Below are 25,877 nucleotides of genomic sequence, written 5' to 3' on the forward strand. Positions count from 1 at the left end.
GTTTTCTTTAAAGCAATGGAAGAAAGTTGTTTCCTAACCATGCAAATCTTTTTTTTTTTCACTTTACTGTTATTGATTTTCATATGTTTGATTAGATCGATCATTTCATATGATCTTTTTTACTTTCTTATTTGAATTTTCATCATATTCTTTCTACGGTGCCACAGCCTAGTGGTTCTCTGACTATGTGTTCTGATAATATAGGACCTATTTTTATTTCTGAGATCATTTTATGCGCTTTATTTCAGTGGCTCGCTCTGCAGATTTTTTTAAATTAGTTTTGAGTTATTTCATGTCCATCAATAAAGGTATGCCTATTACGTAATAAGGTATGAAAAGATTTTTTTTAGAAAACTTTGCAAATTCAGAGGAATTTCCATGTCAAAGATTTGGAAGATTACTCCATTATTTGTGTTTCCTGAATTTTCCTACCAATTTTCCTGTGTTCACCTGGGAATACCGTCGAGACTTTGTTTCACATCTTGTTCGCGTCTCTCTACATTTTCGATTACGACGGCTACTCCTCTATTCTAAGCTCATTACAAATTCACAGGTTCCCTCGTATAAGCAGAGTTCTTGGGAACAAATCGAATTTTTGGAACTCCGCATTAATAGAGCAAATCTTTTTTTGTGCTTTTTTTTCGATAATATTTTACATTGGTGGTACTTGCTTTCATATCAGCCTGCTAAGTTAATTTAGTGTTTAATAGTGTCAGGTAATTTCAGTATTTAATTCATACTGAAATCGAGTGTGTGGATTATCTAAGAAATTCTTTATTTTTTAACATACTTTACAGAAATGAGCATACATCAAGCAAGAGTTTCCGAAATTAACTGTTTTGCAGAAACCTCTGCTTATTTGAAAATAGCATAACTATGCAAAGTAGTTTTTTGCTTTGCACAACAAATATTTTTTTTCCATTTTACCTTTTTTCTTTCTTGAAAATTCCCGAATAACTTTATCCTTTTCTTCATTTTTTATTGAGTGCTTTAATTGACGCTCTTCACTGAGCACATTTTTTTGGTGTTCTCACAAGTGTTTGGATCCCCTTAATATCTCTCTTCCTTGCACCTGAATAGAATTTCCATGAAAATAAAACGGCTTTGATGTCGTACTTTTTACTGAAGACTAATCAAAGGGAATGGATTCCCTCGCCATATTAAAAGGCTTCTGTGCTGGCTTACTGCTACTGGTACGTATATATCCACTAATAATGCTTGGTCAATATTTATGACCCACTTACTAGTTCAAAGCTCGTTAAGTCGCAAAGGAAATGAATATCCGGAAAGCACGTAATTAGGAATCGGCTTCATTTTCTTTCTACTACATAATATTTTGCCTATTCGTATTTCCTATTCACAGTACATTTTCTTTCGATAATTTCTCATTCTTTTTTTTCAACTGATTTAGTCTGAGCTTATATTCTGCATTATTTCCTCTGCGCTGATACATTGATGGGACTATGAACGATACTCTAAGAATCTCAACAAAAATGAGGATTGCACATTTTTCCCGGGAAGTATTCTGCGAGGATTGTATTATTGAGCGGACACGTTGCTTGTTCAGATCATTATTGATCGATGTCCTCATTTCCAAAGGAAGGGGTTCGTTTTCGACGCGTCACATTTTTTCCTTGGCCCGTACTTTATCTAACTTTTACTTGGTGACGGGGTAGGCCATCATTTTTGAGGAAGTAACTGGTAATTTTGGAAGAATTCGATGTTACTCGTAGCTTATACCCAATTTGCAGCTTCTTACACAGTTTTCTTTGTGCTTATAGTTTAAAAATGGTTCTTAGCCCTCGTTTCAGGCTTCAATGATCTCGTATTCCACTAATGGTGCACATTACATGCATTCACGATGCTTTGTTTAGTGGGTGGACAAATCTCACGGTTTTTCCGAACATACACATGACAGATTCGTAATTCTTCGTTATTTACTGCCTTATTCCTCTAGAACATTCCTTACATAGCAGTTAGTCCTCAGCGGATTCTGTCTGACGGTGTTCTTTAATGTTTACTTGTGCGCTTCTAGAGATTTCTGTTGAAGTCGTTTTCGAAAATCGATTTATGATGGATTGATTTTCTTTCTGTTGATCTACAATATAGTCTACGTTATGACTATTCTGAAACAAGATAAACTTATTCGAATTATTAAAATATACATAGGATTATGGATAAGGTATTCTCCGAAGGTTTCGGAGTTGACGAAAGGTCAGTGCTAACCTCGAAGGGGCGAGTAATTTTCCGACGTATTACATAAATACTGCTGAAGCACACGATTTATGGCATGATTTAATTCAGAAAGATGAGTGTAGTGTTTTATTTTCCTCACTTTTAATTAAATTCCTAACTACTACAAGAAAATAAGAAGACGCCGGTATTCCAATTTTCCTGCAATAATCAGGAATCCAAGTGTATCACTTCTATTGTGTTTTTGCACTCCTATTTTAAGTGGATCACTTCTGTGCTTCACTAGATGATTCTGTTCTTGTCCTATGTTTCTGATTGTTTCGTCCTGTCTTTTCATTTCCATGAAAACCTACCGACGATCACTTTTGTATTTTGTTGTATTTTCTTCTACTCTAGTCACAGTTAGGGTAGAACTAGGTTCATGAATGCGGAGTCACAACACATTATCGATTAGTGATTCTCGTTATAACGATTTCGGTGTTAGATATCACAAAGTCACGATACATGTAGAGTACGATTGAATCCCTCTTGGTTTTTTCTCCTTATCACGTAGAGATTACTTATGAATTTTGTTATAGAATATTTCTTCCTTCTCCTAATATACTCATTCATTCCTTACAATTTATTCTTTTGTTTCTGTCTTACTTTTCTGAAGCGTTGAGTTTGTATGTCTTATTTCTTCACTGTAACAAAATTTGCTGCAGTTTTTGGCGACATGTCAACGGTGTCCGCCGGCGGCCGCCGCGGTCCGCCAAAGGACTTCCGTGCGGCACCTCGAGGTGATTTGAGGTTAATGAAACCCCGTGGGCGAGGATATTCTCAGTCAGACGTCGGTGAACCTTTTATTCCACGATTTTCTGCTATAGCTAGCGAAGTGAGTTCTACATTCTTTCGTAGTGATGTTGATAGCATGACAATATCATGAAATTTCTTAGGGAGTCAAAATAGGATTACCTCCTGAGGAGTATGGAGAGAACACCACAGTCTTGACGGGTGTGACTAGTGAACATTCGTACAATGGAGATGATCGGCCTGTTTATGAGCCTCCCATGGGAAGAGTGATGAGTAGACGGTCAGCTGAATTTCATTTCTATGCCGTTCAAAATCTAAGCGGTAACAAACAACTTTTACTAACTTTTTTGATTATGTAATTTCTTCCAGGTGCTCCAGGGTGCTATGGCTTGGTGCCGCTGGCTTGATTTCTCTAGTAGCTCTTATATCAGCACCTCTCATGTGCTTACTTCCGTTTGCCATGACTTATTCAATATATCATTATCCACAAATCACATGTGAAGTGAGTAGGACTGCTCTTTTTTTCTTTGTCTATTTCCCATCACCAATAAACAAACTATATTCAGGTCGATTGTCAAGGTTACTTGTTATTAATAGCTATTAAAACACTTTTACTTATTGTTGCTTTGTGGGCTCTCTATTGGCGACGTGCTGCCGCAGATTTGCCAAGATTGTAAGTGGTTTTGTTGACTTCTATTCCAAGTTTTTCATATTAATTCATCTTTTTCCTTCAAGATACTTTGCTCGAGCTGCTCTAAGCTTCTTTGTGTTATTCATACTTTTCGCATTCTGGTTGTTTTATACTGTGCGAATATTTTTGGAAAAGCATAGTAATTATACTTACGTGGTAAGTCTTACTTCATTTATTTTTCCGAAGATTTTTTTTATCATCTCGCAACTACAACCATGATCCTTTGTTTACTGGATATCAACGTGTGCTAAAGCAAAGACGTAAAAAAAAAAACTGCGCACGTTGTGTAAATCTAAATGTCCGCGCTTTAACAACTTTTTTTTGCTAATTATAATGCATCAGTGTTCTCTGTATTCTGGATACTTCATAGTTGTTTTCATAGTTTCCAACATCTCACATGTTATTATCGCCAGAATACTGAAAAATGAACTCTTGTTTGAGGTGACCTACGCACTTTCCTTACTTGATGCTTTGTTGTATACACACTATATCTCAGTAATAGTGCTGGAATTACGGCGGTTACGTCCAGAGTACATTGTTACTATGGTTCGCGATCCTGATGGCGAGTCAAAAACCATGTCCATAGGTGAAGATTTTGTAATTCTTGTTTCGATTTTAAGTGCTGTCATATCAGTTGTTCAGGCATGATGTCTCTGCAAGAAGCTGCTATCCAAGTTTTACGTTTCCATGAATCGTATTTCCCATCTTATAACGTTTTCCTTGACAAGGTATGCTTTATAAAGCATAAATGGTTGGATGCTATAGATCCATCTCATTCTTCAGGAGAAACAAAATGGCGTCGATTTCACATGAGATAAATGTTAACTAGATTTATTTTTGCTTTAAGGCCCGTCAATCAAGCCATCGATTGAGAAATTCGTCTCAGCCACCTGGATTCAAAGTCTATGACATTGAGGGGTTGGGAAGCGGAACGACAGAGATTAGCCAGGTATTCGCTTACGTTTTGTAATAGAAATTCCTCTATAATTTTGGAATTTAGAGCAATCTCCGTGCACTCATGGAAGCAACATCCAGACGACGCAGCACAAACCACAACGATATTCTACAAGAAGAGTGCGAATGGGAGAGGAGAATTAAGAAAAGGAAGTAAGTGACGTCACCGGCACATTCTTCTAGAGACCAATTCATATCACGAGATTCAGATATCGATTGATCGCGTCGACTGAGGAGGCGTTCGCACAAGTACAAAGCATCGTCGACAACCAAGCAGGGAATAAGGTAATTGTGCTAACGTTAAATGTTTAATTCTAACTTCGAAAACGTCTGGCCCCGTAATAGCAGCTGCCCGCTGTAAGAAATGAAGGCGGATGGCTGTTATATTGAATTTGGAACTCACAACGTTTATGAGATCATCACGGCGGCGATAATTGCCTACGGACGGGCGTCGCGCCATTCGGAAATGTTCGGTTTTGAATTCGCGTTAATCGACGTTTCACTTCAATGCGATGCGTGGTGAACTAATTAGTACACGCAGGATAGATGCTGCACTTGCCAGAAACCATCGAATATTTACAAAGGGGAAGGTTGTGTAGAGGTCGAATCAGTTTCAGTGATAGGATACTTCTTCCTTTTACCAAGTCTGATCTGAAAACGAGATTAGTTTTTTGGCAGTGCTGGAGCGTATTTCAGCATCCAAAGCACAAACAGTTGTGTTGAGAGAGGAGGGAATTGACTGTGCTGGATGTTTTGACTCGGGAGAATTGTAATGTGGCTTCGATGGCATCAACGATGAGAGGGCCCATCAACCCCAACTAGACATATAACAATGATCTGTTTCCATCAAAAGTGTCGCTTAAAAAGATTAGAATTCGTATACTATTCAGTTTGGTCAAATTCTTGCCCGATAAATCCGCGATTTCAGTTTGTGCATAACGTTGTTCACAATGAAATAAGAGGAATTCATTCGTGAAATTTTAACGAAGTTTGTGCAGAATGGGTTTGGAGGTACAGAATAGTATACGCATCGGGAGCATACGAGCTATATAGCCCGTTTTGTTATGGCATGTATGACAAAAGCTTCCCATACCCTGAGAGGTCGAATGCCTGAGGGAAATACAGGATCTTTCGTAACAGACATCCGTCTCGTAATATCGAACTTTCGCTCGCTATCAAGAGAACTCAAACAAGGCACACTGTCCAGACTTCTGCGATGTCTGCATCACCGTTTTCTGTGTTGCTGAAAACACAAAAACACAACAACAACAGACTCACGGGTCGACAATTACATCGTGTGCTGCGGCGCTGCTGATGAAAGGAAAGTAGGTGGTTGCGTATTAGCTGTGAGGGACGACTGGAACAACCTGCTGGAGGAGTTTGGATCTACGTCGTCAAGATGCGGCTTTGTACAATTGCGGGATCGCCGAAGACTTGAACTCCGGATCGTAAGTACTCATGCACCTATAGAAACCGCTGAGGATATAACAAGGATTCATTTTATGATGAACACTATACGTTGACATCCAAGATGCCAAACCAGCAGGCGGCAATTGTTTGAGTTAACGCTGATGCAAAGACGGGACTTGAACAACAATCTGATGATCTCGGAAAATGGTTCTACCTGAAGTAGCAACAAAATTTCTGATAGACATTTGCGAGCAGACGCACCTCATCATTGCATCCATTTTTTAAGAGGAATCGTCGTTGACATGAGCTTACGTGGCAAGGGACAATCCCTTTGACCCCAGAAAAGCAGCGAAAGCGGAAGATGCCAACTCTCAAGCTTCAGCTCAATTACATTCTGACGAAGAACATACCTTTGCCAGATATCCGAAAATTCAGAGCTGTCTGGGACGTCGCATTCGATTCCGACCACCGCCCAGTTCTTCTCAGCCTTATGGTACGGTTCCAGAAAAGGTATCGAGTATCAACATCGGAACGAGGAGTGCAGAAAGAAGTTCCGCCAACGAGTTTCGATAAGTGTTGGATTACGAACCAGGAAGAGAGTGGACGACGCTGATTCTTTCACTAAATGCATTCATTGCATTGCATTGGACGCTGCAAAGCAAACGCTCTCGGTTTTAGCACCGAGAAAGAGGTTCACCTTTGCATCTGCGGAGACAATATCCATGTACAATTCTGTTTGTGTTACCCGCACTACTGATGACTTCAGCCTGGAGAAGCGCCTCAGAAGAAAGTTGCGTCATCAGCTGAAAAGTGATCATGAGAACGAATGGACGTCAAGAGCGAGAGAGTTTGAGAATGCATGAGAGAGCAAGAACCCAAGAAAAGCCTGTACTCTGCTAAGGCAGTATAGTGGAAAAATGAAGGGGTGTTTGCCTGTTCTAAACACTGTCAACGGAGTCGCTATCGGGGAGGCAACTGTGGCAATCTGGAAGGAACATTTGAAAGCTTTGCTGAACCGGCAAGTACCGTCAGCTCCTGAGCGTGTGCTTGCAAAAAGGTCGTTATACATCGCGGTCAGCGAACAAACACCGACCGAGTCGGACGTTCTGGTATATCCAGAAATCCGATGGAGTATTTTTTAAAATCTTTTTTCTTTATTCTATTTAAGAAAATTCTTACACTTAGTGAACGACATGAATAGAAGGATAAACGCTACTGTTCGAACACCAGCTGTATGTACTACACCGTTCGAAGAGGAAACTGGAGTGAGACATGGAGCAGTGGCGGGACACTTTCTGTTCAACTTTGCCATCGACATAATGCGAAGGACGGTTGAACAGTGTCTCGTCGATGACGTTTTTGCACCGCCTCCATGTCCTTTGGTGGATCTCGAATACGCCGACGATGTAGTAATATTCGCTTCAAGCAGTCCGAAATTACAACATGTTGTTGACCTCGTATCGAAATTAGCTCCATCCTTCAGACTGGGACTTTGCCGTGATAAATGCAAGCAGTTGTAGGTCTCCTAGTTTGTTAACTAGTTATTTATCATAAGTTGATTGGTAAGCGGGATTCAAATTGAAACCTTTGTCCATAGCCAGATGTTCTGTGCACTTCCGCGAATAAAGGTCGAAACCATCCGTTTAGGTGACCTTGGTTTATGAACGATTACAAATGCGGTTAGCCCATTATTCTTTTGCAAATCGTAAATTTTGGGAAGAAAAAGGGATATTACTTTATCTTTAAATTTTTGACCGAGAACTCCATTGTAATCAGATTTCTCTCTTATTTGTCTAGATCCTTCTTTCCTTGAATTTGTGGAAAATCATGCCTTCATAGGAGAGTTCACCTCTAGACGAGAACTTTTGTCTCTGTTTTCTTTTCGTAACTGATTTCACTTTCAAGAATCTCTGCGATGCTATGGACTCGACAACTGCAGCTCAAGGAGTGTTTGCGTGTATTATGCGGCCTTTGAACAAGTATCTCAGACAAACAAGGCAACAACCTCGTCATCCTGCTGAAGCAGTTACTCATCATATAGAGAGGTATGAGTAATTTCTGTTTTAAAACCATGTGCAACATTTGACGAATGGATCTTTAGATGTCTTAGTATGCGGTTAAACTACAGGACATTCTTGCAGCGATTCTTCAGTGATAGGTTCCCTGCGAAGGTTAGTGTTTTCAAAATTCTGTGGTTGCATACTTAACATCGGCAATACTAGGATATCGTGTCCGAGTCGAAATGGTCTATCATTTCGGATGAACAAGCTTCGGCATCGATTCAGCATGGAACGACGTTTTTGCTTCGTTCGCACAATAAGGTAACTTTCCCTTTGGTTTGAATACGTACTTACTGGTCTTTGAGCTCTTCATTTTCTAATGTCGCCTACTGATTGAATTATCGATTTTTGCTCAGGACGACGATGCAGGTGTGCAATTGTTGTGCACTATAAGTTCACTACCCTTCTTCAACCTCACCGAACAGTCACGATCCTCAAACAATAAGTTTGCTTTAAAAATAAGAAATGAATCCTCTGTCTAAAATAATATTATATTACGTCAAATAACTCGTCATAAACAAGCTGAGATTGGTCACATGATTCTCTTTTATTTTGTTGTGCGCGTTGATATTCTAGAAGTGACGGAAGTTTCCGAACTAATAAAACAATGTAATTGTTTGATCTGTGCCTAAATGGCTGCTGTTTTTGCCCATTCTTCAACGATATTACGGTGTATTTTGTTGTCATTCGTGTAATATTTGTAATAATTTGTTTACATCAAGGTTTCCAGACAGGTGAGAATCGCACTGTAAGCTAAATGTTTTGCGATTGGCATTTAGGGAATTTCTCTCTTTTTTATTAGCAATTTTTTGTATATAAATGTTGAACGAAAATTATGGCCTTCTAGAGACATTCTCATTCCACCAACATGCATTTCTGCTTGTTTTTCTCTGTTATCTCATTTTGATGTTCTCCAATTTCCTTGTGATCTTTTCTTTGATGCGATAAAGCTTTGAATAGCTTAAACGATGAGATAATTCAATACGAGTGGTATAAGGTCTTATTACTAGAGTTTAGCACAATGATCTTAAATCATCGATCATGAAGCTTCATTTGTTCGTTTCCATATCACGGATACGAATTTTCAAGCAAAAAAAAAATCAGCGAAAATCGAAGAATCAGATGATATAAGATAGTTGTCATCATCTTCCCTCAGGACTGCTTCCTCGGTCTGACTCGGTAGTGGAGCAATTCGATGTGTTAGACATGTTGCACAGGATATTAAGAGTAATTTATTATGTGGTTATGTGATCATCGAAGCATTACACGGATCATTGTCAATGCGAACAAGGAGGACAGTCAACATTAAAATGAATTGATGTCATTCCTTCAAAAAAAATACGCAACATTTGCTTTCGGATCGCTCACCGATAGTTCTCTTTGAAATCTGGATCGATCTTTTCAAATCCACCTTTCGAAAGGTGCTCATTGATTGGACATAGCATTACACAGAAGAAACGTGATCTATTTATGATCTTTCTAGTCCATCTTCATAATTTTAGGATTATATTGTAGCTTATTCCAAAGTTCCATTCCAGCTCCTCTTTCATCTGATACCCTAACTTCATGAGTTTCTTTCTGAGAGTAATAAAACTTCTGAATAATGGCTACTTATATCGTAGAATCATTGTTAGTAGTTACAAGTAAGCCAATATTAAAAGTTATTTGTTTTAATGACTGAGGATGGCAGACCCCAGAACATTTAAGATGAAATTGTCTCATAAATGAAGAATCTTTACTACAAGCAATTATCAAACATTGTAAAAATAAAGAAAAGAAGTTGCAAATAACTATAACATCCTTTCCTTAATGGTGGTCAACACCAAAAAAATCACAGGCTGTTTTATATGTAAGATTCATTCAACAACGCCAAATATTTCCAAGTGATCTACGTTGTTGAGGAGTAAGTTTGGCAAGCAACTGGAATATGGTCTAAATCATTTGCGAAAGCAAAGAAGAAAGGAAAGGTAATAAAATACGGAAGAAGCACATCAGAACCTGAAACTCCTGCTCGGCTGCTTCTCCTTCGGAAATGCTCCAATTGGCGTCAAGACTGTTAATTTGGTTCCAGAAATCCTTGATCACTGGGTCATCGGTCCTACTTAATCTCGATTCGATAAATTCATCGTGCATACTTTGTCTTATACGCATTCTGGTCTTGAATTGAGACTAAAAGTGTAATTTGTTGTGAAAACAGACGAGTTGGTGCTTTAAGGTGCTTAACATCACCCTTATCTCCTTCGGTTTTTTCATGAGCATAAAATGGATTTTCCTCATTTTATTCCATCTAAAAAGTTGTATGGTAGGATTCAAAAATGAATTATTTACATTTATGTGCACAACAAATGGAATGAAAGTGAAATGGAAGAGTACAGGATTGTGAAGCTGAATGCAAAGTTTCTGGAAGCAATTAAAAACAAACCTTGTCATTTCATCATCATACTTGAGTGCTTCTAAATCTAATATATCAACTTTGCTATTCAAGAGATCTTGCAGCTCTTCCACATAGGTCGGATCAGATAGCATTTGTGAGAATAACAGGAACAGAATTAGACAAATAGTTATCATTGTGTTAGAGATAGGAGTCCACGACTATATCCTACAATGATCAAAATAGTCCACAAATCGTGTGTAATAAAACAAATCCATTTGAAACAATTTTATACTTGTAAATTCCATATTACTGGTCTGAACACATGTAAATGACGTCAAAGTAAATGGATAGGAGACATATGTTTGTGTGGTTTGTAAGAAATACAGAAAAAATAGATTAATGAGAGGGATGGAAGGAAAGAGAAGTGCAAGGCGCCACTTGTGAGCCTGGTTCATTCCGATAGGTTTCCCATTGATTGGATAGCAGCTTCCCTGACCTATGGTTTAACCAACAAATTCACTTAACTCGTTCAAATAAAAGAGTTCATTCGATTCATTTAATGATGTTTTTTCGGACGAAACATCTATTTTTGGCTACTCGTTATTGACACAACTGTTCTTTTGTGATTCTAACAATGGTTTTTCTTTTTCGTTCGAATGCGATGATTCAGTTCATTCGATTCAATGAACCATTCTTCACTTCGGCCTCGGAATTCAATCAACTCAAAGAATTTCTTTTTCGAAATGTTTTGCGTTCACCGTAGAATTTTGATAGCAGAATAGTACAATGGTAGGTCGAAGAAATGGTAGGATAAATAGACGTCAACATCGTCCGGTAGAATGTTCCAGCGGGTGCTGGTTTGTCGTTCATTTTTGATTTTCCATTCGTTGTATACGGCAGAGTTTCTCGGTCTTCATTTCCATTCGTTCTTTCTGCTCTGAAACTCCCTTACTGTTCCACTTTCGGGCTAACCAGGCTAAATCGAAAAAAAAGGGTTCATAGTAAAATTACATAGTGTAAGATTTCTACTTTACTATCCTGCTAATTTTAGTGTTAATTTAAATGATAAAACTATGTGAGTGCACTCAAAAAATGAGTAAAAATTTGTGATTCGCATTTTGTTTGCAGCTGAACAGTTGGAGCTGTTGCTTTTTGGAACATCTACATACATCTCACATTGTTCCTCGTTCTTTAGACTACTGGGAGTATAAAGCAATGTTTTGAATCCCTGATAATCAATAAAATTTCTCTATCGCTGATAGACTTTCGATACTTTGTGCCAAAGATCCTTTTATTTTCATGTTCCAATGTGTTCTTTATCATTTCAGCAAGGTTCACGAATATCAGGTTTCTTTAGGTCTTCACCACACTAACTCCAAAATTTCACAGTCATAATTGTGGACTTCCTTTCATACTTTTCTTCTGCAAAATCAGTATGAATAATGAATTTTATTTTCCAAAAGAACAACTTGTTTTCCAGAATGAAGGTTTTCATACTAATTCTTGCTGTTGCTATTGCTGGTTCACTTGCTTTCGATCCGGTGTTCGTGGACGAACTTGAAGACTTGGTGCCGAATAAGCAGGACGAAAGGGAGTTGGAGGCATTGGATGATGATGATGAAATGATCCGGTATCATTCTCTTTTTGGATTATTGATAATTGCTGTTAAATTCAAAAATTCGTATCCATCACTTTTCTTGCCTGAGCTTGTCAAATCAGAATAATTGTGAGATGAGATAACTGCCTAGAAAAAATATTGAAATATTATTTCAGTTCTACAAAGAAGGAGAAATTGGACGCAATTTTGGCCAGGCAGTCAGAGTTCATTCAGGTGTTTATTTAACAGCACAGCTAAGTTTTTCTCTCATTTTGGTATGCGAATACCCCACTCCTTAGAAACGGTTCAAAATTGAAGTGGAAAGAGAGAAACGTCGCCATCAAGAAAAGATTGAAAAGAAAATCGCAAAAGCCAAGGATCCTCAAATCAAGGAGTTCTGGAAAAAAATCGAAGAAATTGACAACGATATGAGCCTATCTGAAAATGATGCGGACATCAAAGAATGGGAGGTAGGTTTCTGAGTATTTCTAGTGATAGTTTGTGAGTTTATTCGTTGTTACTTTCAGCTCAAGTCCAAATTGACTCCACAACAACGCAAAACATTGGAAAAGGACTGAAAAACTGTGATGTAGATGAGAAATAGATGTGTACGAATTTCGTCCAGTCTCCGATGATTATAATATTTAACAGAGTGTATCGTATTATTTAATAAATCCTTATTAATGTATTTATTCACATTTAATTCTTACACAGCAAAGTTCAGAGTGTGTTGTCTTCTCCTACTTTATTCCCGACACTATTTTCAAGTGAGTTGAAAAAACGTAACGGAGAATTCGGACCCTTTCTTTCGTCTTTTGCTCCTTCTTTCCTTATCATCTACTATTTTGCCTCTTTCTCTCTTCCTTTTTTTCTTTCAATCATCTCATTTTTTTTCATTCTACAAAAAATAATATTGTATCCACCTGGTCGCAAAGACAAATGTACCGCAGAATACTGCCCCATACGTAGTCTATCAACCTTGTCAAATTTTTATCCAGAACCATTTCAAACGATCGACAGATCCTTGCTCGTCTGGATTTATTTGTAAGATCACATAGAGTCAGATAACGTCTTTCACTTATTGTATTTGTCCCGGTTTCATGGGACATTTGAGCCTTTTAAAGCGAAAATATTTTACAACATGAAATATTAATTGGATCTTGTTCTTTCTTGTTCTTTTTAAATTGAACAATGCATCTAAATGCATAAATATCAAATACGTTGGTTAAACAGTTTTGTTGCCTTTAAGTTATTTAAGTATATGCTCATTAGGTTTGTTTAATTACAGGTGTTGTACTGTTTTCCTGTAACTCAACGTTTTTAATGATGAATTAGGCATGTAACGATTAATCAATATCTCTTGCTTCTGCAGTTATTGTCGATATTCCAGATTTATATTAGGTGTAGTTAGATTAAAAAATTCATGGGCGTGATGTTGAAATACGGTATTCAACATGTTACATGGTGAGGGGGTTTTTCTTTTCCTTCTTGGAGCAAATAATTGATAGAGCGAAATTGATGAGTGTTTTACATTCCACTAAGATAAGAAATGTCATTGAAACATTCAAGAAAGTCGAAACACATGTTTCAACAATAGTCATGTATGTAAATAAGTTTGAAAACTATCGAAAAGAAAGTAAAAGATGTAGATTTATAAATTATTTAAACATGGGAACATTTACCTTAATACATTTTTTGTATTGTGTGTAGAACAAGTTGTTTAGATCTTTGACCAACTGATTCGTCATCGAATCAATACACGTGATAGACGCGATAGATGATAAGAATCGACAATATCCACTTTAGATTTTCAAATAAACGTGATCAGATTGTAGTATAACCACGAAATAAAGCAAATAGTTTATATATAAAACAATAGTTTGTAAACGTTCATATGTGAATATAGTGTGTAGTTTAATGCTTGTGTACATGCAGCGTATATAAAGTTGTAAAGCAGAATTTTGTAATGTTGTTTCTCATGAAACCCGCGCAAAATCCATAAAGATACTGCAAAATTGTTCCTATTGTTATAGTTAGATGGACTGTCTTCTTGGACGTGATCGAAGGATTCCCGAACGTTTTCGTACTTTCTGAAATGGAATGATATTGATCCTTCCAGATAAGCCACTTTTAAAACAAAACAATCATGAGCCGATTTCTCTCATATTTTTATCTAAATCTTCTTATCTCTGCAGTCTCTAGAGGTTTCAGAAATGGAGCTGAATACATTGGCATAGCAAAAGAATACTGTACCTGGGGAGAAGTTGACTGCAAGAAGTATTTTCTAATCAGTAATTAGGAACGAAAACAAAAAAATTGCTTACGTGAATCCTCAAACATTGTCTGCATCAAGCACGTATGAAGTATAGGGCGTGACCGCAAAAACTCACTTCGAAAAACGCCCTGCTGTAAAAACGCATCTACACGTTTACGTCATGAGGAAGCTTTACTTTTCTTTCCATAGACTGTTGCTCTGTTCATGCCACGTAATTGAGAACGTAATTTATCATTTGGAACAAAAGCCAAAAATAGCAGCAAAAATGTAATGGAAGGACAACCAATATAACACTTCGGACGCCCTTCAAATCCTCCTCACAACCAAAAACTCCACTTCTGCAGATCAGAGAACAATAAAAACCACTCAACGAGATCGTTTGTAAAATAAGCTTATTAAAGTAAGCTTATTCTGCCGGTTTCTTGAGTATCGTGGTGAGGTAGGGGATTTTCATCTTGATGTTCCTTCTGTCTCCATAAAAAGAGAGCTGCAGCTTTGTCGAAGCAACTCTGCAAAAAAAAAAACTGAGTTGAGTTGAAAACTTGAGTTCTTTGTAGCCATGAGTCTCAGGGAACAGAGTCAATTAGTGGAACGAAAGGTAATAAACTTTGTTTCCATGGAACTATGAGGAATTAACTGACTAACACGAGTCTAACGGCAGACGTGTTACGGCCTAACGCGACTATCCGCATCTTCACTGGGGTGTGTCGTCCGTGACACATGCGAGCACATCCTGTTTATTTTTCAGCTGGAGCTCGCATAGAATCCATCCATTCATTGCTGTTCCATAATCTGCAAAAGGATACGTCTCTCGATTGGACTGCCTATCAACGCTTAACCTCCTCAGCTCTTTTTTCACTGCCTCCGTCTAGAATTTTCTTTTACATCCAGAAGGCCTTTTCTAGCATGAGTCTGGAAACATCCCCCCAGAGGAGTTTGACGAAGTGATCAGACGGCCTCCTCATAAACTGACTAAAGAAGAGAAGACAGTTTTTCGTGACTACTTCAGGATTCCGGTGAAGATTTTGTGGAACGGGTCATCCGCCGGTATCTATCTAACGTATCTTCTTCTGCCTAAAGTTTGTCATTATGGCGCAACACTGGCCTGAAGTAGCCTAGTAGTCATTTAAGAAGGTTCTCTCCACGCAGTCAAGGTTCTCCATCACCGTGACTGTTTTGCCCAAGTCTCCGATCCGTACATCAGGGCGAATTGCTGATAAGTAGACTTCCAGCCTGGCTTCGTTAGCGGTGGAGATCGACCACAGATGTTTGGTCAAGGAGTTAAATCCCGAATTGATTTTAGCGCACCTTTCCTGGAAATCCCTCTCGCAGAAGCGATCGTTTTACGCCATACGGCTTAAATAACACACAACTCCACGAAAATCATTGAATAATACGACACTTTAAACAACAGAAATGTGTGTGAACGAAATTGGAATGAAATTTTGCTCTGAATATTTGATGAGAATTTCCTCGTTTCATCATCTATTTTTTCGTCTTCAATGGTCGCTGACGAGAATACTGCAGTCTTTCTCGTGCAAAACGCAGCGTTCATCTTGAACTTCACGTTAACGACTTCATCAGGAAATCTCTTAAACTTCTAGCACGGATTATGTATGTAGGTCCTGTATGTATACTTATAGTAGTTCTGGCTGAGATATTAATTTCAGCAACAGATCCCCCACCACCAACTCCTCCCCTTCAGTGAAAACTGACAGGAATTGGGCAGTCGATCGGCAAAAAGACAGGACAAAAGGACAAGACGATGAAAACAGAGCGTTATCAAAAACTCTCCCGTCCTTGACAGAAAATCTCCTCAGCTTTCTAGGAAACTTCCAGGTGGAACCCTTAAATACAAACGGACAATGCTTCATGAAACTTGTCTTAATCAGTCACTGATGACATGCTTTTGTTCCCTATGAAAGTGAGATCGAAATCTATGTTCATGATGCTCCTAGATTATAAACCATCGCTATTACCTGACATTTCGCTGGATTGAAAAGCAACACAGAAAATCTTTCTAAGAATGCTCCCGTTTTAAATATATGTTATTAAATAACTTCTTCATTAAATAGCACCAGTATCATTTTAGTAGCAACAAATTGGCCACCTACAGCGTAAAGAGTTTTCAGTCACCTTATTTATGACTGCTTCGTACTGCGGCAAGCATGTAGCCGTTTTATTTCTTCACGCGAGTTTTTGAGGTTTTTAGCAATTCAGAATTGAGGTGGCTAGTTGTCTGCACTTCGTCATTCAGCTTTGTCCTTCAAATCATCCTGAAGAAGAGAGTTGTTTTTGAAGGAAAATGCTCCTAGAATGGGCAGGATTCGGAGGGTGTCGCAATCCTAGTACAATATTTTCTTCGAAAAAAACCAAGCCGTCAAGTAATTTCCGCTGTAATTGACAATGTCTGGTGCCAAATTGAGACCTGGACCATCTAACACCCACCAACGGAACGGATCACCATTTATATTCTACAGCTGCATCCTGCACCACTTAACCATCACGGTACAACCCAATCTCGCTGCATACGAAGATTAGCGCTGACTTCGCGAGAGCCTAACCCACCCAACTATTCACTCCGGTTCAGGCTATGGAAGAACAAGCTCCTTTGATAACTTGTCCCTGTTCGGACTTATTTGAAATTATCCGTAAGAATGATTTTTAAAGGATGAAGTGGAAAACAACTTTCTGCGCTCAACTTGAAAAGTGTTCGTGAGGAGAATGAGGTTAGCAGCAACCAAATTCATTTGTAATATGACGATACGACGATGCAACTCCCCGTCAAAATGGGTTCGCCCGCACACGGACGAGATTTTTTTTTTGTCACTGACACGAGAATTTTTTTTGACGCGGCATGTACGAGTGTCCACCATACACAGCTTTTCTTTATGAAGAGTTTAATGTGCGTTTTAAGTGCAAAGAAAATAGCTATTTGAATTTGTTCTGTACCATATCTAGACGTTTACACCATGCTTCTAAAATGTGACTCCTGAGATCCAACTTTATTTGACGCTTTGGTTAAAAACTTAAAGTGTTGATCTTTATCCTGGTAACAACACAAGTATAAATCTTAAAAGGAGAAAGTCTACAATTTATGGATTATAGTTGTGACAAGGAACGACATCGTGACAATCTTGCTTTCACGTATTTTTTTGTACCATCAAAAGAAAGGGTTGCACGCACGGATCATCACAAAGACTGACATGTTTTTTTTATTAAATCATTTTCGTAAGACCTATGGGCATATACAGACAATTAGTCCATATGATGCAAGCTCCCAAGTCATGTGGTTGTCAGTTTGGGAATAGTGTCATATCAAAAGTACTCCGGAGTTTTCATCGCTACCAGTCAAGGTACTGATTAGAAGTTTTAAAAAAATGTCTTCATTGATAAGGAAGAAGAGGAAAGCTATTCATTCCAATGGCGAAACTCCTAGAAGCCACCACTGGTAAGTATTCTGCGATGATTTGTTCCCTTATTAGGTTCCACTCGTATCGAGCACATACATTCTGATTTTGACTTTCAATCGAAAGGAATGATTACTTCATAGCTGCGATCTGCTATTCTACCCATGACATAATTCTAGCAGAAATGACAAAGATCCCGTTTGGTGTCCAAAAGGATGGAAGATGTTAAATTTTTCTTTCAATAATTTCAAAAAAGGAAATTCAATCTGGATTCAGCTTGAAAAGGGAAAAATGAGCATTCCAGCGGATTACCGTTCTTCAGATTTTTTACCATGTTTTACTTTCCCCAAACTTTCACTGTTTGTGCAGAAATTAATGTTGGGCTGTTGAAGTTGCATGTTTGAATACTGTTTTCGCCCCGACATCCGATGAAAATACACACATATTTATATATCCCATGCCCACCCCTTCATATATTTATTTGACAAGCTTTTAAAATTGCCCAGAATATCGCATGGCATCGTTTTGTATGTACAATCATCAAAAATTACCTTTACCAAAGTTGTGGCTTTCTAGTTTCTATGGTAATATATATATACTTGTTTATTCATTTATTTATTTTTCTATTTATTCATTTATTTATTTGAAAGCACCTACAGGTGTGCTATAACAACGAAGAGAGCTCACTAGAGTTCCGCCTAGGTTTTACACAGCAAGGTTGGCCCTTCACAGCACATTAAGTGGTGGGTTGGCAAGTCATTCTCCTGTTATAGAAGGTAAAAAATCCTCATGCGAGGTCCTTTTCCCAAACTCAGAATAGTGCAGTAGATAGACAGCAACCTGGGCTTGGGTGACCAACTTAACTCAGAACAGACGAGTCCATCAGGGGACCTGGGCGAAACGGTGGCGGGACCTGAAGCGGAAGGGCTCACTTCTTCGCTATCCTTGAACGGTTAACCACCACTAGGATAGAATAAGGACCAATTATAACGAAGAGTACGAAAAAAAGCATATCAAGGCAAAGTTTCAGTAGCCAGTGTCGTCAAAGAAAAAACAGAAGAAATGAAACTAAACTGTGAGCTAAAAGCATGGATCACTCCAATGGTTAATGTGAACTCTTATTAGAGAATAAACTTGCTCGACTTTTCTAAAACAGTGGAATTTTTAATTCTTGTTCATATCTAGAGTAGTAAGAACATTCAATAAGGATAACTTGTTCTTCAAAATCTTCGAGTTTAAACAACACTAAACAAAACTTTAAGAGGAAATAAATTAATCCAATGCGCAACTCTGCAGAAAAAAGGAGCTTAACATACTTGAGAAGAGTTTTGGTCTCAATTTAGAAAAGTGGGAATCGAGGATAGCTGTTCTTCAACTTGTCTGTCGGAAAAAAACAACACTTGCTTTTCTTTGGCGTAGCTTCTTCTCGTAACATACAAAAACCCAGAACTAAGTAGTTGACCACTCATCTGTACTTTAAACTCTTTAGTTCAGAGCGTTAAGTCGAATTTCATAAGAAGGGAGTATTTTAGGGTAGCCCGGATATATAATGTATACATATGGAGGGAATACGACTTTTGACATTTTCGCTTATCCGAATCACAACCATGCACACTTCAACAAGAAAGAAAGCCATTCACACACATGTGATGCTTTGCTTTGAGTTGGATCACGAATCTATAACAAATCACTAGATTCCTCTCAGTATGATTTTCTTCTCATGATGTTATACATATCAAAGTCAAACGACCCGTAAATATTTGATTTAGTAGTAGTTACGTCTTTGTGAAATACGCAACAACCAATTCGGTGCTTTCTTTTTAGGGCTAGTCGTTCTCGTCGGCGCATTGGCCGTGGTGTCCGTAGTTTTCAATGTTCTGACATGGATAGAAGTGAACAAGGAGAAAGAAGTTGTGCCGCCGAGTCCTGCTCCAGTATCTTCGACGAAGTTGCAGACGCAAACACATGAACAAACTCCAGCTAAGACCAACCCCATTACTACAACAAAGCAGAAAGGGCCTACTCCTCCTAAAACGGAACCTATCATTACAACTACGAAGGAACGGCTATCAACGGATACGACAACCACTTCAACAAAGCCAATAACCAAAACGTCTGCTACCACAAGGCTGAGAACCATTCAATCTAGCACAATAACTACCATAAAACCTCCGACAAGCACCCTAGCTCCAATACGAGTTAACGACTCAGTTTTCTGTCCGAGTTATGGAAACCCCGACATGAGATATTCGTATCAGGTGAGTCCAATTTTGTGTTAAAATTGGATTTCTTAAAGCTTTACTAGAGAATGATTTCCATCTTTATAATAAGACAATGGCCAGTTCGAAGAAGCGCAAGCCTTGTGGTGAAATCGCGTTCTTTCGTAAGCAATGAGATGACGTTGTTCATAAATCTCACTTCAGTTTCCTTTTAATCTTGCTCTGCGGTTCAAGTTATCGAGAACTAGACAGTTTAATACAACACACGCGAGTCTGCAAGTTTCAGGAAGCAGCTGCATTCATTATCAGTGGTCTGGATCAGAACGTCGATCCATGCGATGATTTCTACGCATTTTCTTGTAACACTGTAAGATCCAATACATTATGGAACACCCTATGAGATAACATTCACTTTGTTTTAGTATCTGAAGAATCATAACGTTACGGAGCTTGAAATAAACCGAATCGGGACATACAAGGAGGCTCAGGAAGATGTGAACGCTGATATAGTGGACGCACTTGAACCCGTTGCAGTAAACGACGCTAGGTTTTCAGAGACGGAAAGGATTGTGAAGGCTGTAGGTTTCTTGTCACCTAATCGTAACATCAACCAGTGATCAGCGAAGCAATCGAGGGTGGAAGGATACGATTTCAAGTGGTTCACAATTCATTATTAGCGATTTTAGGCTTTGTTCGCATGCGTCCATCACTCGAGGGCGAGGCTCCCCATCGACAATTCAAGGGACGTGCTCATAGAGATGAGAGATTTGTATGGATTAGTGTTCTTAGCAGGCTTCCATATGAATAAGTCTATATTTGTGCTTATAGATTGGGTGCAATACCTTTCCTTAACCATACTCTCAATAAAAACGTGGACTTCTTTACTGCGATGGGGAAACTAGAACAAGAACATGCAATGGGAACACTTTTGGGTGCAATGGTCTCCGTAGACTTCTCAGACGTCACTCGTCACGCCTTATATATTTCGCAGGTATTCTGGTTGATATAAGTCGCCATAAAACGAATGGGTACTTCCTGATAAAGTTTCCGGTAGAAGGAATCTTGTGAGTATAAGACGAAACAGTAACAGTATTGTTTTCAGGCGTACTAAGCAGCGAAAGCACATTACTTGAGCAAGACGATCAGGGATCCCGGATAATTATATTTATTTATTGCAGCCTTATCTTCCACTGCCACGAGACTTCTACGTTCTACCGCAGCATACAAAAAGGCTTCAGAATCGTGTAGAACTAGTGAATTTGGTTCTAGGGAATTTTGCAGAAATCGTTTTAAATGATCCCATCCCATACCGAAATCTTATAAAGAAGGTGCTTACTTGATTGGAAGATCCTATTATGACAAATAAATGAACAACATCGAAGAAAAGAGGAAGCAGTTCAGGTTTCACAAGATATAGTGAAGCTGGAGATGCAAATTGCAATGGCAACATGGCCCGATAGTGAAATGAGGTAACTCTTTTCTAGCGGAAGTTAGATTTTTTTTCTGGCATGTATATTTCAGGAATTACGCGCTACAAAACAATCCATTCACACTCAAAGAATTGGAAAAGGCGTATCCATCGATTAAATGGAAGAACTACTTTACGGCTTTGCTCTCTTCTGTAGGCAACCTCGACATCAACACTGTGCCGGTACATCTGCTCTTCAGGTCATTTGGTTGACGTCATTTACGACTTCAAACACTTTTTAATTCCAGTTCATTGTTACACAACCGTCGTACTTCGCTTGGTTGAACGCGCTTTTCGCAGGAGAAGCTGTCGATCGTAATACAATTGCTAACTATCTTCTCCTTAATCTGATCTTCGTAAGTCTTCGACTGGTGCGATTATTTCTATATATTTCTGCTTATAATTAAGGAAGACGCTGATTTCCTTGGTGGAAACTTCAAACGAGAAGTGCAAAAATCTGACTACGTAAAATATTCTTTTCGAAGAGGCCGAGGAGTCACAAGGTGGGCACAGGAAAAAGTACAAAATGTTTACGAAGAGAAGTTCTAGCGAAGCTAAGATATGAGAGAAAGCTCGCAGCACTTCAACAACTACATCATCTAAGAACAGAAATACATAGTATACATATAATAGTGCATAGAGTTGGGGCGGCGACCGACCAATCGTGCACAAAATTGTTTTCTCTCATACTGGTGAACAATGTTGAACAGAACCGAAAAATATCTTCATATTAAATTAATAACAATGTTTATTTGTAGAGTTGGCCGACAGTTCGGACGATTATATGATGAAACAATTGCAGATGCAAATATGGAGTGTTTAAACAATATGATGCATTACATGCCAAACGGACCTGGTATTTATAGCAACAACTATCTTTTTTTTTGTTTTCTCTCAGTGTTAGCAGTTTTAAATTTGGGCCTAATTTATCTACGCTGCTTTTTGTGCAGAGCTCACAGCGATTCAGAAGTAACGTAAGTATTGAGCCAAACACGAGAAGAATTTCCAAGAAATCAAGTAAGAATAGTAAGTTATCAAGTAAGAGGAGGGACAAAACGTCAATGCAAATGAGTGGAGAAAATGAATTTTTTTACATGACTCAGTACCTAAACAGTAACTTGTATTTGAAAGATTCGATGGCCGTAAAATCAACGCAAAAATATTATCAGTGAATCCGAAGAAACAACCATTTAATGAACATGAAAGATATTTGTTTAGGTTATGTCTACGTAAAATCTAAGAAAAACAGGGAGGAGGTGGCGAAAGACGTACAGGAGCAGACAGAACGTGTCATTAAACACTTTTTGGTAACTATTTGCTTTCTAACTCCAACTATTCTGACTTTCATGGTCCATGGTCCAAATCTAATATCTATGCGTACACAAATATGGCTCCCACAATCCTAGGAAGATTTAATGAATGATTCGTGTTGAATTGGAATCGAAGAATATACACATGCACAAGATGAAAAAGTAGTGGCTTCCTTCTAAATTATTTTTATGTCATCGTTTTTCTGGATAACAAAACGTGTTGACATCTTTTAAGCGTATGATCACCGAACTGGACTGGATGTCAGAAGAGTCTCATGCTGCGGCGAGGCAAAAAGGTAGGTGAAATGGACGTAATTTTCAGTATTTGCAGTATCAATACACTGTTTTCTTTCTTTTTAGCGGAGAATCTGGTTCAAAACTATGGATGGCCAAAAGACTTGTATGGAGACTTCTCGAACAGTGCGACGATTGACAGATATCACAAGGTGTCAACTTCATTAATATGTATTCACCTTCGATATATTTCCTTTCATAATTTTTCCAGAAAGACTATGGTGAAATTCTCGACCTTTTCAATGCGAATAACACTCATAACTATTATAAAATTCGAAAGGTCATGATCAAAGGATATTCAAACCTTGAATCCCTCAAAATGCTTAAAGAAAAACCAAAGAGGCAAGGATTGATGTGCAAAAAAAATATGTTTCATTCATGATCAGGCTAACTTAGGAACTACTTTTCGATGTCTCCTGCATTGGTAAATGCGTGGTATCAGCCGGATAGAAATTCAATTACATTCCCCTACGCTATCTGGAATCCACCTTATTACAAGTCAGTGAGGCTTGCCATCTGATGTCTTTCTTATCTTTCGATATAAAATGCGCAGTTTTAGTTATGAATACCCTCAAGCGTATAATTATGCTGGACAAGGCGGCACTGGTGGCCATGAACTGGTACATGGATTTGACGACCAAGGCAAGTTAGTCCCATCATTTGTTCTCACTAGGAAAACGCTAATTGCGAGTTTTTAAGGAGTTCAATTTGGTCATGATGGTAAACTCACTGGCTGCACGTGGCTTGAATGCGGGTGGATGGATTCGACATCCAAGAATGGCTTCAGAGATATGGCCCAATGTGTTGTTACACAGTACAGGTCGATAATTGGAGAAGTAAAATTATAGTCACATTAAGTGATATTCCTTTATTTTCAACGATGGAGAACTAGTAGGGATGTCGATATTGTTCATGTTCTCCGTGGTTACCATTTTAGTACTCAGTGCTGCCCAGAAAAGAGTGGTACCATACAGTGTGCAAATGGGATGACAACTCAAGGAGAGAATATTGCCGATGTAGGAGGTGAATCATACGCCCTAAATCCTTTCAGCAGACGTTTTCCACGAATAGTAATTTCAGGTCAATTGGCTGCATACAGAGCTTATCGAGAATACATCGAGGAGAAGGGTGAAGAAGAGAAGAGGTAGTAGGATTTTAATCAAAGTAGAATGGAATATCATTAGTGACACATTCGTTTGAAGACTGCCGGGATTGGAACAGTATACACCGAATCAAATCTTCTGGTTGACATATGGTTTCTCATGGTGCATGAGCCAGACAGAGAATAGTCTCGTTACACAGGTATGCGATCAAACTTTGATGTGAGAAAGTCGAAAATTAGTATTGAAATCTTCCAGCTTCTGGTGGATCCTCACGCACCAGGCTCATGCCGAGTCAACCAAGTAATGCAGGATATACCAGACTTTGGACGTGACTTTGGCTGCACAATGGGACAAAATATGTATCCACCAGCAGAACAACGATGTCCAGTGTGGGTCGCAGAATAAAAGCTCGAACATGGACCGTCAGATCTCATGTTATTACGTGATAATGACGTTGTCAGCAAAATTTCTTCTTCTAAATTCTGGATTTTTCTTCAAAAAATATCCATAAGCATGTTGCCGAACAAGATTACTGCTTCTCTAGAGCGAACCAGCTGCGATCTTATCTGAACAAATTATTGAAGTCTCTATTCCGTCCACTGATGTAGCTGTACATCTATCTAACGTATTTTTGCTTTCATTTCCTACTTTGTTTTATTTTGAATCCATTTTCATACAAAACACACATTATCTGAACATGCTTTTTCTGAATTAGAGGTATTCCATTCGGCAGCATTATCTATGGTGGTATTAACAAGAATAAAGAAGTTATCTTTGAGGCAGGACGAAAGTTCTTCGCCATTCAAATTAACAACCAACTTGGCGCAATAAATAGTTGCTGTATTAAACAGTTACCAAGTCCAAGTCCACTTGAAGTACATAAGAACAGGCCCGTGCTTGAAAAGGTAACAAATAAATATGTACTACACTGGAAAAAGTTAAAAAAAACTTCCATAACCAGAAAAAATTAAATCCTTCCAATGTCCGACATGTCTTCAAAAATTCACATTCAATGAACGAATAGTCGTTCGGTTCCTGCTCCGAGTATGTTTCAATGCTAACTTACTCAATTACTGCACGAAGAGCAAAGTCCTTGCCGAAGAGAAAGAAATCGGAGGCTAATCCTCAGAGAAGGACGAGTAGAAATTTAAGAAGAGCATAAAAACGATTTTCTACATAGCATAGACTGCAGCAAGCAGATTAAATGGAGCTGAGGGAGCAAATCTTTTGCTGCAATTTACAGACAACAAAAGGACAAGAACATTCCAACAACTTCCCAGAACAAGAACATCCTTCCCTCACTTTTTTTAACTTCTTCAGTTACAAGAAGGCCTTATTTCTATGATACCCTCGTTCTAGAAGATATTACCAAACAAATATTGCTAATAAACCGTACGATATCCTAACACGTTTAAAATAAATCCGCAAGAGCGGGATGTAGCGCTGTGTACTGGAGTGTACAAAAATGTGCAAAACTGACATAACAGTACGTGTAGGAAGTAGATCGTAGTAGTAGAAGATCAAAACAGGTTGTGAAAATAACAACACCCAAAATCTTCAAAGATTAGTGAAAATCTTCCGTGTAAGTTAGTTTCAGTGGATTGATCATCTGGGCTAAACAACGGTCCATGGGAAGGGCAATATTTGATCGAAGAGGGGTGGAAATTCAATTCCCCTTCCCACAACAGTCTTGCGGCATCTTCTTCCTTTCTCAGGGATCCAATCCT

The 25,877-nt window shown here is 38.5% G+C and overlaps 4 protein-coding genes across 5 annotated transcripts; 3 read left to right on the top strand and 1 right to left on the bottom strand.

The window, feature by feature from the left end:
* Window positions 1-2,908: 2,908 nt before the first annotated feature.
* RB195_025970 (uncharacterized protein) lies at window positions 2,909-8,582 on the top strand (the record flags this gene model as incomplete). Its single annotated transcript, XM_064214314.1, has 14 exons — window positions 2,909-3,067; window positions 3,129-3,265; window positions 3,355-3,487; window positions 3,552-3,658; window positions 3,721-3,832; window positions 4,118-4,262; window positions 4,319-4,404; window positions 4,524-4,625; window positions 4,677-4,783; window positions 4,840-4,915; window positions 7,946-8,085; window positions 8,142-8,211; window positions 8,263-8,361; window positions 8,457-8,582. The coding sequence occupies 14 exons, from the start codon at window positions 2,909-2,911 to the stop codon at window positions 8,580-8,582; spliced, it is 1,599 nt and encodes a 532-aa protein (XP_064070195.1).
* Window positions 8,583-9,960: 1,378 nt separating this feature from the next.
* RB195_025971 (uncharacterized protein) lies at window positions 9,961-10,668 on the bottom strand (the record flags this gene model as incomplete). Of its 2 annotated transcripts, none has more annotated exons than XM_064214315.1 (4): window positions 9,961-10,020; window positions 10,099-10,269; window positions 10,330-10,387; window positions 10,523-10,668. In XM_064214315.1, the coding sequence occupies 4 exons, from the start codon at window positions 10,666-10,668 to the stop codon at window positions 9,961-9,963; spliced, it is 435 nt and encodes a 144-aa protein (XP_064070196.1). The 2 variants fall into 2 exon arrangements, with proteins under 2 accessions (XP_064070196.1, XP_064070197.1); XM_064214316.1 differs by having other exon boundaries at window positions 10,523-10,626.
* Window positions 10,669-11,955: 1,287 nt separating this feature from the next.
* Window positions 11,956-12,649, top strand: RB195_025972 (uncharacterized protein; the record flags this gene model as incomplete). The annotated part of the gene is made up of 4 exons (XM_013435783.2): window positions 11,956-12,104; window positions 12,248-12,305; window positions 12,371-12,541; window positions 12,599-12,649. 4 exons carry the CDS (start codon window positions 11,956-11,958, stop codon window positions 12,647-12,649), a joined length of 429 nt encoding a protein of 142 aa, XP_013291237.1.
* Window positions 12,650-17,769: 5,120 nt separating this feature from the next.
* RB195_025973 (uncharacterized protein) lies at window positions 17,770-24,555 on the top strand (the record flags this gene model as incomplete). Its single annotated transcript, XM_064214317.1, has 23 exons — window positions 17,770-17,797; window positions 19,581-20,014; window positions 20,262-20,342; window positions 20,398-20,553; window positions 20,662-20,744; window positions 20,804-20,966; window positions 21,154-21,303; window positions 21,377-21,444; window positions 21,497-21,626; window positions 21,692-21,799; window positions 21,852-21,946; window positions 22,202-22,299; window positions 22,662-22,750; window positions 22,989-23,049; window positions 23,114-23,199; window positions 23,259-23,389; window positions 23,444-23,545; window positions 23,607-23,689; window positions 23,747-23,867; window positions 23,985-24,070; window positions 24,128-24,191; window positions 24,250-24,349; window positions 24,406-24,555. The coding sequence occupies 23 exons, from the start codon at window positions 17,770-17,772 to the stop codon at window positions 24,553-24,555; spliced, it is 2,667 nt and encodes an 888-aa protein (XP_064070198.1).
* Window positions 24,556-25,877: the final 1,322 nt, after the last annotated feature.

The sequence above is a fragment of the Necator americanus genome, chromosome X (genome assembly GCF_031761385.1).
Source record: "Necator americanus strain Aroian chromosome X, whole genome shotgun sequence".
NCBI classification, from domain to species: Eukaryota; Metazoa; Nematoda; class Chromadorea; order Rhabditida; family Ancylostomatidae; genus Necator; species Necator americanus.